The sequence below is a fragment of the Thermobia domestica genome, chromosome 1, assembly GCF_964235325.1.
Source record: "Thermobia domestica chromosome 1, izTheDome1.hap1.1, whole genome shotgun sequence".
Lineage (NCBI taxonomy): Eukaryota > Metazoa > Arthropoda > Insecta > Zygentoma > Lepismatidae > Thermobia > Thermobia domestica.
In genome coordinates this window covers 114,397,412-114,410,602 of record NC_137454.1, presented here as the reverse complement: position 1 = coordinate 114,410,602, position 13,191 = coordinate 114,397,412, and the positions used below count along the sequence as shown (strand labels likewise).

The following is a 13,191-nucleotide window of genomic DNA, read 5'->3' as shown; positions in this document are numbered from 1 at the left end:
ATATCCTTCTTATTGTAACCTAAAAAGTTTCCACTGAGCACCATGAAAATACCTCACTTGGCACAGATAAAATCCAAAGGGGCCACAAAAAGTAATTGCTGAAAAATTACAATTCTTTTACGATTTGCGTATAAATACGGCTTCCGGGTGCGTAGAATAAAACCTATAGTTAAGAAACGCAAACCAACCTTTGCTAGGTGGCCATTGAAAGGAAAATACTATTTAACGGAGTCAGACAGGACGAAGCTAGTGGGTCCGCGTCGGGGAGGGGGGGCGAGTCCGAAGAGACCAGGAGCGCCAGCGATGATAGGTGTGCACGCAATCGAAGGTAGTGGAAAAAAGTTGATTTTGGCAATGATACGAGTTTCAATTGCACTTGTTATGGTTTCATACTAGTAAAGCTGCACTTGTAAACATAAAATAAAGGTCCTGTACACTGTGCAGAATTATGCCACAGGTGGAAAATAGCATCTAATAGAGCCATCTTTCATACGCACTCACTTTATCCATCGTAAAGCACTTGTAATTATTTTACACTAGTAACCTTTCACTTGTAAACATACAATATAGGTGTATTACTTCGTATTTAATTCTGATGCCTGCAGAAATTTGTTCCTTATAAACATGTTTCTTTCATGCAAAGTATTGAATTTTGTCAGTAAATCTTCCAAAATAGAATGCACCAAAACGAAACCTGCACCCGTTAATAACGTGGTAAGTGTTATGATTTGACCTGTTAAAAATAATCTATTATTTTGTGCTAAGCAAAGGTTTTGCTGCTCCTAGTCTGTGCGCTTTAAATACCATTCTTGCTTTACCTTCAGTGTGAGCGGTACCGGGTTCGATCCCCGGTGGGGGCACTCGATCGAAAAATTATAAAAAGCTTTTTAATGCGAACCATCCTAAATGAGGTTTCCTTATTCACACTAGGCAAACGCCGGGGTGGTACCTAATATAGATCCTAGGACTCTTCCTTCCTTCCTCAATTTTTTCTTTCTACCCTTTCAGTGTGCTCGCCGAGGGACGTCATCCCTCAAAAACGTGACGGGCTAACATGCCCTTTGATGCCGAAAGCCCAGAAATCTAAGTCCTAAATCTAAATTCTCGCTTTTAGTAGCTGCCTAATACAAGTTGGTTAGTGCTCTTTGTAGCTATTTATTGTTAGCTTTTATGACACTTCTCTATACTTGTACCGATAACAGCTAAGCCTTTTTAAAGTAAATCTGCATCCAGTAATGCAAGTCCGCCCTTCTGCAAGGGTAAAACTGCCATTGAAAGACATGGATACATTACTAATAAGACTTCAACTGACCAAAGCAGTATATATATTTTAAAATTATATGTTTGTGTTATAGTTTCGGCTATGTAACATAGCCTTCCTCATTATAATGGATACTTAGATAATATAGATAATGGTTACATTATGATTCTAAGTATATGTACCTAAAGTGGGACTGCACGGTTTCCACTTACTAATGACTATCCTACTAAAGAACTTGTCAATTTTACGAGATAATGTTAATTAAAAAATCATATTTTTTCATTATTTAATGATTTTTTAATACATTGTATAGTGCAAGTTTATAATAGACGGTCATAAAAATGGCAATTTTATGGTAAAAAAGAGTTGGTTATAGATGAGAGTAGATTAATATGATATTGATTTCCATTGATGGAACATTTTTGCAAAATGAAGGTAAGCAGTATTTTATGTTAACAAGTGGTATACTGCGGTTATGATGAGTGACTCCATATGAAAGACGACTGTGTAATATATTAATTTCACCAGCGAAGTCTTTCTCTATAATATAGGAAAGTATATTTATGTTTACAAGTTCAGAGTTATTACTGTGGAACCATGACAAGTGCTTAAACCTACACAAAGATTCTCTACTGAAAATTCTTTCATCAAAGTACACGTATACAATGCTTCTAAATACTGTTTTCTTAATATAAATTCCCTTATCCAACACCTTTTCTTTTGTTTTTTCTTGTCACTGCTATTTAATTTCGTGCCTTAATTCTTCTGCTATAACAGCGCAAATTGTACCAATTACTTTTTGCTTGGACATCTTTAAAATTGCCAGTCGATTTCGAATCGACCAGAAGAGAGCGAGTCGACAAGCAGCATTCAATTTCGGTTGAAACAATTGAACACTTCCATCGATCTGATTCGGCCTAGTTGCTTCGATTTAGTCGCAAATGCAGCGAGTCGATTTAGCCGTGCGACTAAATCGACCAAGTGTAAACGCCCCATTAGGGAAAGGAACTAGTCGACTTACAAAACTGCAATGAAGATGCATGTGAACAGTTACGGAATACACGGGACAGGGTTGGACCCACCTGAAAAAGCCCACCTGGGTTTTTGAACTTTTTGTTAGTATATTATTGGTACAACTAAGATGATCACATTGAAAGTTATTTTTATCCAATTTTGAACTTTCTTTGGGCGAATTATATGTTTCACGTTAGGTAGACAACATCATTCAACGTAAGACCTTTATAAAATTCTGAATGCACTGAATAAATGTATAAATGAATGAAAAAAAAAAAAAAAAACTCAGTTTGAGATAATTATAGAGCAAATTAATGTATGGATTATGCGTATAGCCTATTTGAAGTAAAATAAGCAATTTTATTTTAGTAAATACTTTCCGTGAACAGTGCTTCCTGACTCGGCGCCGCCGAGGGATGTTATCCCTCATACGTTGCTGGCTTTAAGGTTATAGGTGCCGGTATTAACAGTAAATATGTAAATACATTAGTAAAACTATTAGTATTATTTCTTACTTTTGATGGTAACAAAAGTATTCAACAAAATTTGGTTTTCCAACAACAACAGTTCAGTTCAGTCATTCGTTGCTACCCTGCAAATAAGCATTCTGTACAATCAACACCAGTGAGAGCGTAAAAATTCTTGTCAAAATTAAGAAGCTTAATGCTCGGAGCTCCCAAGACTACGTAACGCTTACTATTTTAAGTGCTGAATTCAAACTTTAGTATTAATGGAACTTCCGATGTACAGTAAAGCAAGCATTTTCAGGGAAAACCCGTCGTGAAAGAAGTGTTCGGGAAATTCTCGCAATTGAACCCACAAAACATCGGAAGTGAATACTTCAACAATAAAACTATTTATTTTAAGCTGAAAGATATTTAATTTCATTTAAGATATTTTGAAACATTTACTTTCTAAAATATGAATTATAGGCCTATCTTTGTTAATTGTTTTAAACTAATTTTCAGAAAAGAACCGCCTTGCAACAAGTGTCCGGGAAATTCCCGTAATTGAACACACAAAACATCGAAAGTGAACTTTAACAATAAAACCATTTATTTTACGTTGAAAAATATTTCATATAAGACATTTTGATGAATCAGGTCTTTGTTTTAAATTAATATAGCTATTTGGTATTCATATTTGGCGAACGTCACTGAGGTTCCTGGGATGACTCGATCTACATTTGTTCGTTTGTCTGCCTGTACCACACAGTGTTCAACTTTCGGTCTTTTAAATTTTTAGAATACAAGCTGTAGACACTCTAAATTTTCTGTATAGATTTTGGCGGCATACCAACGTAAAAATTACAAAATGGCGCCCCCTTTAAAAAAAATAGCAGATATCCACGCTACAAAGGCCAGTTTTCGGTCTTTCAAGTTGAAATTTTCAGAGTAGAAGCACGAGAGACTAAATTAGCTGTATATATTTTGGCGGCATAAAATTTCAAAATGGCAGCCATTATTCAAAGTAGCGGGTATCCGTGCTACAGGGTGCAATTTTCGGACTTTTTAAGTTGAAATATTGAGGATAGAAGCACAAGACATTTAAAATTTGCTGTATAGATTTTTTTCGGCTATCCAGTATAAAATTTCAAAATGGCGGCCATTTTTTCAAAACATCAGTGAATAGAAAATTGTTGCAAGTTGTGACAATGCCAGTCTTGAAATGTAAATCATATTTTAACATTTTTACCTCAAAGACATTGAAATATTTCGAAAAAAAAATATGAAAAAAAAAAAAAAAATTCAAACCCTAACACGGGAAATGATGGAATGCATTCGAAACTCACGGTTACCACGTTGCATAGACGTGGGAGGACAGACAGCACTTTGATCATCTTCTATAAGTGCGTTTATTGTTAGCACGTATGACCTAGTAGTTTGTAGTGCTACTCTGTGTAAAATACTAAGTTACAAATAAAGTACGTCGTTGTGGATTCTGCCTGTTATTTCATTACATGACACAACTAGTTATACTTGTTTTTATTCTACCCTCTATCTGCAAGTTTCTATCTGGTATACCACTTTCCATTGCCCTTGGTATTATGCAACCATGCTAAAGTGGTCTTTGCTTTGACTCCTATTGTACATGTGCGTGCAATCGTGCCACAGATAACTTTTTTCTGTATGGTTTTCATCTTTACTGCACCGTTCCAATACCTCTGCCGTACAGACATTCGGTGAATCTCTAAATGACGTATGGAGAATCTCTGGTGCAGTTATGTAACGTGTGCTTAACGTGTCGAGTCAAGATGATCTTTATGTATTTACGAACCCCCTTCCTAGCTCCTATCATTATTCCACTGGCAGGTGTGTAGTTCCTTCCCTCCCCCCACATTCAAAACTGTTTAGCTCCGCTCCTGTCCACTTCCGGACTATAGGTCATATAAACTTTTTTCTTAATTTGTTGCCAGGAATCTGTGGTTTCATTTTTTGCCATTACTTTTGGGACACCCTGAAGATTATACTGCTTCAAGTTTGAGTATTGAATTCCCATAGTTTGGAAGTCTAACGTAGTTTCACACTGTACAAAAGGAACTTACTTATTATTATATAAAAGAGTTTATATGTTCTTTCGTATAAATTAGTTCGTCAAGATGCATACGTTAATATATTATTATTGGTTACACCAAAAACAGAATAAAGTCAATATTTTACAGTGTTTCATTGTACAATCCGCGGCAAAAAACCTGCAACATGAAGATGTAAGTTTTTTGTTAAACTACGCCTAAAAGCACAGGGAATGAACATAATGTCTAAGTGGAACGAATCACGCCAGGATAAACCTCGGCCTCCTCCCGTGCACACTTATTTTGGAGCAAAAGACTTCGTCATTTCACAATAAACTTATATGCTCATGTTGCAGGTTTTTTGCCGCGAATTGTACAATGAAATAATGGTCACTGATAGCAAAAGAAAGAGTCAGAAAACGGTAGAACATTTAGATGTTACGGCTTATATTCCAATTTTCGTGGAAAATTATATTTACGTTTGCTGAGTTTTCATACGTCACTAGTAGTCCTCCTCTCTAGTCTAGTAGCTAAAATGTATTCCTTTGGTGTACAGGGTCCTGGATTTGATTTCCGGTGGAAGAACATAGAGAACTCAATACAGTTGTTGTTGACTCTACTTAAAAACTATGAAAAAATAAATTCAATTGAAGAAATAAATCCGTTATTTTGCTATTCATACATAACTTTTAACCGTGAGTTTTTAGTGAACAGACTATCTGCTTTGTAAATTATTTCGATAGTTCTTGATTAAGAATGGAAAAATAATCAAGAAATTTATAAAATAAAGTAATCGCAGTTGCGGTAATTTTTCCGCATTTTCCGCAAGAATTACCATAACCTTTTAATTACTTGTTAAAGTTCAAAGCCTCAAGTAGAAGGTTGAACTTGAGTAAGTATTATTGTTTCAGAAATCCTGTGCATCAAATTTGCCTACCTTGTGCTTTTCATACCTAGGTATATTATCTTCATATGGTATGCTATGCTTGAGCAAAGAGAAAAGTTTGTTTTAGGTTAATATGACGTAAATTGTGTTCTCATTTTACAGGTAGTAAAACTAGTTAGTGAGACATTCAACTATATGAGAATAGACAGACAAAAATCTCGGGTGAAGCAAGCAGTACAAGAGCGATTCCCTAATGTTGGTAGACATTTTCATAGGATAGGATTGCCACCTAAGGTAACAATTTTATATATCGAATTAAAAAAATAAGTTTAAGTTTCTAAAGTAATAAATATCGAATTTTGCTATGTGGAAATTGACGTCCATAAAGCTCTTTGTGAAAATTGTTTGTAGGTTTGAGAAAACTAGGTATAACGAGGTTTAGGTTGTATTTTGTAAGAAGTTGCAAAGATTGACATGATTTATGTCAGCAGGGTATTTAATGAAATAATTCAGATGCGTTTTTTTTTTTTTTTTTTTTGTTGTTGTTGTTGTTGTTGTTGTTGTTGTAAGAAATTGGTTAACATTGTATGAGGGGGCTCATAAGTTCTCGGTCCCGATCCGCTTCCGAACATGCCATTCTGAAATCATTTCTTGCATTTGAAACATTTATCTTTTGTAAGTATTAAGTGCCAGCTGACATGATCGTATCACTGTCATAGATTAATCTATAGTGCAGCCAAAGGTGGAATTCACTAAGGAGAAGTTGTCAGATATCATGAAATTCTCCCTGAAGGAAATTCACAGTTACATGCTGGACACATTGGGTGTATATTCCCTTTCATTCTCCGTTGTGAAGAAATGGTGCTTAAACTTTAAGCGTGATGATTGTTCAACAGAAGATGGCGAAAGGTGTGGATGGCAATGTCAGTGTTAACTCTAGGAAAAGTAGATCAGATTCTTGACCTGATTTTGAGTAACAGACTAATTTCAGTTCAAGTGATAGCTGAGACCTTGAGGATATCCAAAGAATGTGTCTGGTCAATAAACCATGATCAGTTAGACATGCACAACCTTTCCGCGAAATGGGTGACCGAATGCCAATGAGAAACGCAAACAAGTGGCATCAATATGTTTTGCGGTGTTTTGCGAACTCTTAAGAAAATGCGCCACTCAGGCTCTCCACAGCCAAAGAAATTAAAGCACACAGGTCCACAGGCAAGGTGTTGCCTCAGTGTTCTGGAATAAGGATGGAGTTTTGTTAACAAACTTCAAATTGAAATCTCAGAGTATTACTGCAGTCTTCTGGTTGAGTTAAGGAATACTATTAAAGAAAAGCGCTGCAAAAAGTTGAGAAATAGTGTGTTGATTCTTCAGGACACTGTTTTTGTTCACAAGGCTGAAAGAACAACGGATTTTCTGAAGAACCTAGGGTTTCAGTGCACTGACCATCTGCCTTACTCTCCAAACGTTACGCCCTCTAATTATTATTTCTTCTCTAGACTAGAATAAATTACGAAAGGATAGAAATTTAGCAGTGATAAAGTTATAGTAGCTACAGAACAGTTTTTTGAAGACCTTTCGAAGGGTTAGAGAAGTTGTAGCGACTGTGTTGACCTTCGGCAAAAATACGTTAAACAGCCTGATAGTTTCATCCATCTAGCTAAGTTCTTCTGGGTCGGACCGAAAATTTATTAGCCCCCTCTTCCTCTTCATATATGTATTACATTAAACAAAAGGTAAAGAAAACCCATGTTAACTCATTGTGATTAAGTTTGTGAGGTGTAGTAACAATAAGGGTGCAAATTTTTCGAGTGCTGCTGCATTCTTTCTTGAGGTTTCCCCCCCCCCCCCAAAAAAGTGTGATTATTGAGTTAAAAATAGAATTTAGAAATTAACTGGATTATTTCTTTTAAATTCTTGGTGGGGGTAATCCTTGCGTAGTGGTTTAGATCTTACTATAAGATTAGATTCCTTTTCGTATAGGTTCGATGATTGTTCAGTTAACTTTGTGAAATTACAATGATAACCTAAATTTTTATATTCAGTCCTTATTCCTCTAACCACATGTTTTTTCCAAAAATCAACCCTGTAGAAAAATACAGTGATATACTTGAAAATTTGACACCTATATCAATTACTACTTTACATTGAGGACGTAACCAAGGTGAATTTTTATATTGAATCTTAAATTTTTATTGTTACTGAGACATCGATATTGAAAAGAAATTTTAAGAAAAAAATTGGTAATGTATATAATGTTAGTTCCGTTAGAATTTCATTCAGTGTATACGAAAAGTTTAATTATAACTGAAAAGTTCAGTAACATACGTATTCCGTATTGTGAGAGAAAGCGTTGCTAAATATATGTAGAAAGACGTATTGATTTTTGTAATGCATATACTATTAATTTGAGTACTAAATAGTCAAAAGTGCATATTGTCTGAAAGCTTGTTCATAGACGCTATGAGATACATATCTATAATTCAGTGACAGGCACTCACCTTATATCAAACTGATTATTTCTTATATAATTTCAGGTAGTTTAAGTACGTAGACAATTATATCATCAAGTTAGGATAAAATATTTTATTAAATCTTTTGTTGGAGTTTAATCTTATTTTAACAAAAGAGACACTGACCAAAACTTAAAACTTTATTTTAAATTATAATTTGTAACTGTTTCGGATATCTAGCATATCCTTCTTCAGACACGATCGAAATTAATGAAAATACAGACATATATATAAATGTTGTTCTTCTTATTATTATATATATAAATGTTAATAGTCTTATTAATCTTATTCATAAAAAACATAAAATTTACGTTGAAAGAGGAATGAGAAGCACACTTAAATATTCTTGACCTTCATATTTATCGACACAACAAATTCTTTACCTCGTTCATAAGAAGGAAACACATGAGATTTATTTTGTACACAAATAATCAACGCATTCAAATTTAATAAAAGAGAACTGTCTCGTTTTTTTTATGCGAGCTTTCCGAATCATTTCCGAAGGAATTGCGTTTCGCCATCTTCTTCACATTATTTGAGCTAGGAAAGAGAAACGAGTTTGTTATGGAAAGAATTCAGTATAGGAATTTCAGAATAGGGCAGGGAAAAAAATCTCCCAAAAAGATTTTAAAGAACTGCAATATAGGATCCAAATTTGACATTAATTTCTCTGTGAAGTCGGGAACTAGTTTCGAGAACACTCAGTCCAAATTCAGGGATCGTTAAAACTATGAATGTGTGCAATTTATGCATTTACGAATTTCTTTGTTCTTTCTCGAAGTCATATGGGTATAACAAAAAGAAATAATTCTATCCTAGTGAAAGAATATGTGAGGGATTCGAGGATTAAGGAGTCCTCCAATTCAGATTTATCCAGGCACGCAAAAGAAACAGGACATCAGGTGGATCGGGTTACTTCATTCTTTTCCCACGAATACAAAAATAATTGTGTTTGATACTTTTTTTTAAATTTTCATTCGGACTACAAGTCCACTACTCAATCCGAATAAAAGGCAATCTACGTCACAAATAGGGTGAGATCATAGGTAAGTTTAAGAAATCATACGTTTAAGAAAATTTTAATTTCACTTTATTTTTCTCTTTTATTTTACATACAGCACATTTCACTATTTTTCTCGTCACAGAAATAAGCGAATTCGGCTTCTTCATTCTGCTCAAAGTTAAATTAGTTGTGGAGCAACAGACAGCTCTTTTCGCAGAACAGATTACTGAAATAAAGCAGAATAATGGACATTCAGTGATTTAACAGAAGAAAAATAGATTTACTTTAAATTAGATTAATTAAGATTTCGATTTTCAAATTAACAACATATAGTTTGCTAATAAAATAAAAATTCCTCAGAAAAAGTTTTTTTTCCTTTGTTTATTTAATGCTCTGTTCGGCAAGTTTAGTGTGAAAAGGCGCACAAGTGCTGTTATTTTGTAAATAGAATTCACAAGTCATCACTGGTGAAAGAATATGTTTGTTCAATCATTTATATACAATTTTCTAAAGTCTATCAATGGCATAAAAAATTATTTTCAAGTACATACGTCTATAATGAAGTTGTATGAGGATCTACAGGTGATACTACATAAGAAAGTTAAGAGTTTGCAGATGATCAGTTCTCAAATATTTCAGGAAAGCTCTCCGAGGATGAATTCTTACGGGAAGAGAAGCAACCATAGGTAAAGTTACTTACGAAGGTCCCAGAGAAGGCCGAAATTATATAAGAATTATTGTTAAGTACAAGATGGGTACCTGTTATTTAATTACACTCTTATAAACTTAATTTTTAGAAAAGAAGCATGTAAGTGATAAAACTACATTTTATGTTTCTAACTTGGTTGTTTCTAATAAAAATCTCTATTCGTTTCTTCAGTGTTCTATAAACTGAACTTACTTTCTTTTTCAGGTGGGGTCGTTCCAGTTATTTGTAGAAGGTTATAAAGATGCCGATTATTGGCTAAGAAGATTCGAGACTGAACCACCCCCTCAAAGTATCCAGCAACAATTTCAGTTGCAGTTTGAGCGTCTCGTAGTTCTAGATTACATCATTCGAAACACCGACAGAGGAAACGACAATTGGCTTATTAAGTACGATAATCCTAATCTTGAAACAAATCAAAACGAAGGAGAAGAGGTGAGATATTTTACTGTTTATTTCTTGTCGTTGGATGGTATTATGGATATCTGGTTCAATAGTGGACTACGTAATGTTGTGGTGGACAGTATCGTGTCCGTGGAGTTACGGTGGCTCATTAATAGAACACTTACCTCTGGTGCGTGGGGTTCCTGATTCGATCCCCGGCCAAGTAAGTTTATGATGGACAACATTGTGTCCGTGGATTTTCTCGGGTTCTCCCCGTTTTTCCTACATTCTCATTCCACCAATTCTTTCATCATTCACTTGCCTTAATCATCCGTCTTCCTTAGCCTTAAGGGCATAATCGTGGGACGTTAAAGTGAAAGTATCGTGTCCGTGAGTACTTTAGGCTTCCTTGTTATATTACTATATTGTTTGTGCGATTTTCTTTCTGAATTCATTTCAGTCTGTATCGGACCGAACCAATGGAAAACCTTCACAGTGTTACTCCTCCAAAATCTGTTCAATTTTGGAGGCACGCTACGGAAATAGCAAACACGTGCTAATAGGACACTATAAATAGACTCCTTTAGCATATATACTTGGTTTGTTCTAATCAGTATAGAGGGGTAAGGCTCACTTCTATGCAACTCAATTGTCTGCAACTATGAAGTTCTCCCCTTGGGGACTAAGGATTTGATTGTTTTTCGTGTTTCAGGATTGGAACTTGGTTCAACCTCCAGAAATCAAGATAGCTGCAATTGATAATGGCCTGGCGTTTCCTTTCAAGCATCCAGATTCGTGGCGGACATATCCCTTTTACTGGGCATGGCTTCCACAAGCCAAAGTTCCTTTTAGTCAGGAGATTCGAGACTTAGTGTTGCCTCAGCTCTCGGATATGAACTTTGTCCAGGACCTCTGTGATGATCTTTATCAATTATTTAAGGTATGCAGTAAGCTTAATCTCAATCATCTCTCTCTCTATCGCTTGTATATATATAGTTCTGTTTATTTATTTATTTAGTACTATGAGTGAAAATTTCATGTTTTTCTTTTTCATTCATTTAATAAAATTTGACTTACGAAGTTTTTAAAATTAATTAATTCATTCATGATGTCAGGTCATTCAGGTCAGGTATTTTGACAACATAGCATCTGTTGGTAACGTGAGCTGCAAAGATGGTAAGTTAATTTTAAGTTTTTCCTACCAATTTTGAATTAGGAATTGAGTTGAGAGTTGATTACTTTAGTTGTAGCTTTTAAGATCTTTTGTTGACAATTTTTATGCTAAATAGTTAATGTGTCTTTTAAGTACTGTAATCGACTTTTCGTGCATTTTGTTATAAGCAATACTGCATTATTTTGCATCTAGTTCAGTTTATTTATTTATTTATTTATTGGTAATTATATTTCGTGAAAAGCTTCCATCGTCCTGTGTTTTTTCTCTTTCTTTTCTTTCTTCAGTAGTTGATCCGTTTCCAGAAGTGAAAGACGCAAATATAAAATCGGTATTATAGAAACTCTTCGGTAGTAATGAATCTTGTGCACTTCTCCAAAATATGTTTGCGCGCCGGAATTTTTCTAAGTCCCGTAAAATAGTTCTGATGCACCAAAGCAACAGAAAAGTTGTAGGTGTAACTCTAAATTGCGAAGAAATAATATGTTGTCTCATCAAATTTAGTACGATCCCATCAAATTTTCTTTTCTGTTCTCCAGCTTAATAATAATAATAATAATAATAATAATAATAATAATAATAATAATAATAATAATAATAATAATAATAATGTACCTTATTCTAATAGTAATGAAGGAGTTGTTGTTAGTAATTTCTTGGACACTAGAACTTCGGATTTTTTTCAGGTTTACTAAAATCTTATGTAAAAAGTAACTTATACTAAGGAGAAATTTCGTTGGGAATATAGGAAAGATTTCAGGCCTATACGATTTTTTATTAAGTTAAAAAGTTGTCAGCCATCGCCGTGTAGTACATATAATAATAAAACTGTATGATGTGAAGTGCAGGAGGCTAGAGGCGCTATAAATACAAGGTGAAACCTGTTTCTCATTATAATTAAAATATTAAAGTAATTAAGACAATTTTAATAAGATAACAAAATTGAATCAAGATTTCTCCTAGAACAGTTATCTTAAGTACTATAACTTACACATTTGTGAACATTCCCATGTACGTGGATTCAAGTTTTAAATCACTTGCCCTGCTAGCTATATATACATATGGCTTTACGACTGCAAATTATCTACCATCTTAGTATCCAAGAGTAATTTTCCACCAGACAGAATTTTATAGAGATTACTCAAAGCACCAGTCAGACATCATGATACACCACAGCCTGAAAAGAAGACATTTGTATATATCGTATTTCTTCGAATCTAAAGCGCACCTGAAATTTCACCTCATTTAAACTTATTTAAAAAAAATCTTCGAATTTAAGGCGCAGAAATAATGTACAAATACATTCATATTTCGGTAAGCATTTTCTTATCCGTAAAATGAAATGTTCATTGTTCGTGAGCGATTACCATCTTTGTGCAGTCTGTCATTGTTGTAATACAACCAATTTTAAGTAAATTAGTGACTACCAGTATTAAACCTGCAGCGGATTCTATGTTGTAACCTACGTGCAATGAATAAATATGTATATTGCCTTATATACATCGAATCCAAGACGCCATCGAATCTGAGGCACACCTGAATTTTGGACGTCTAAAAGTTGACAAAAAGGTGCGCCTTATATGCGAAGAAATACGACTCACCAAGTGGCCAGGAGAAAAATCCAATTACAAAAGGTGAACTCCTTTTATGGGAAAAAACTTAATATTCTATTTAAAATTTACTTACACTTGATACATCTCACTCACTTACACATCGGAGGCCACGGTGGCTCAGTGGTAAA

At 34.4% G+C, this 13,191-nt stretch overlaps 1 protein-coding gene across 4 annotated transcripts in view; it reads left to right on the top strand.

Annotated features, from left to right (window-relative positions):
- The window catches only part of Pi4KIIalpha (phosphatidylinositol 4-kinase II alpha), a 127,822-nt gene that overhangs the window by 92,410 nt on the left and 22,221 nt on the right, over positions 1-13,191 (top strand). For all 4 annotated transcript variants that reach the window (XM_081761982.1, XM_081761974.1, XM_081761992.1 and 1 more), the window contains 3 exons: positions 5,836-5,967; positions 10,103-10,330; positions 10,992-11,219. In XM_081761982.1, coding sequence (XP_081618108.1) covers positions 5,836-5,967; positions 10,103-10,330; positions 10,992-11,219 — 588 coding nt within the window. The remainder of the gene's footprint in view (positions 1-5,835; positions 5,968-10,102; positions 10,331-10,991; positions 11,220-13,191) is intronic.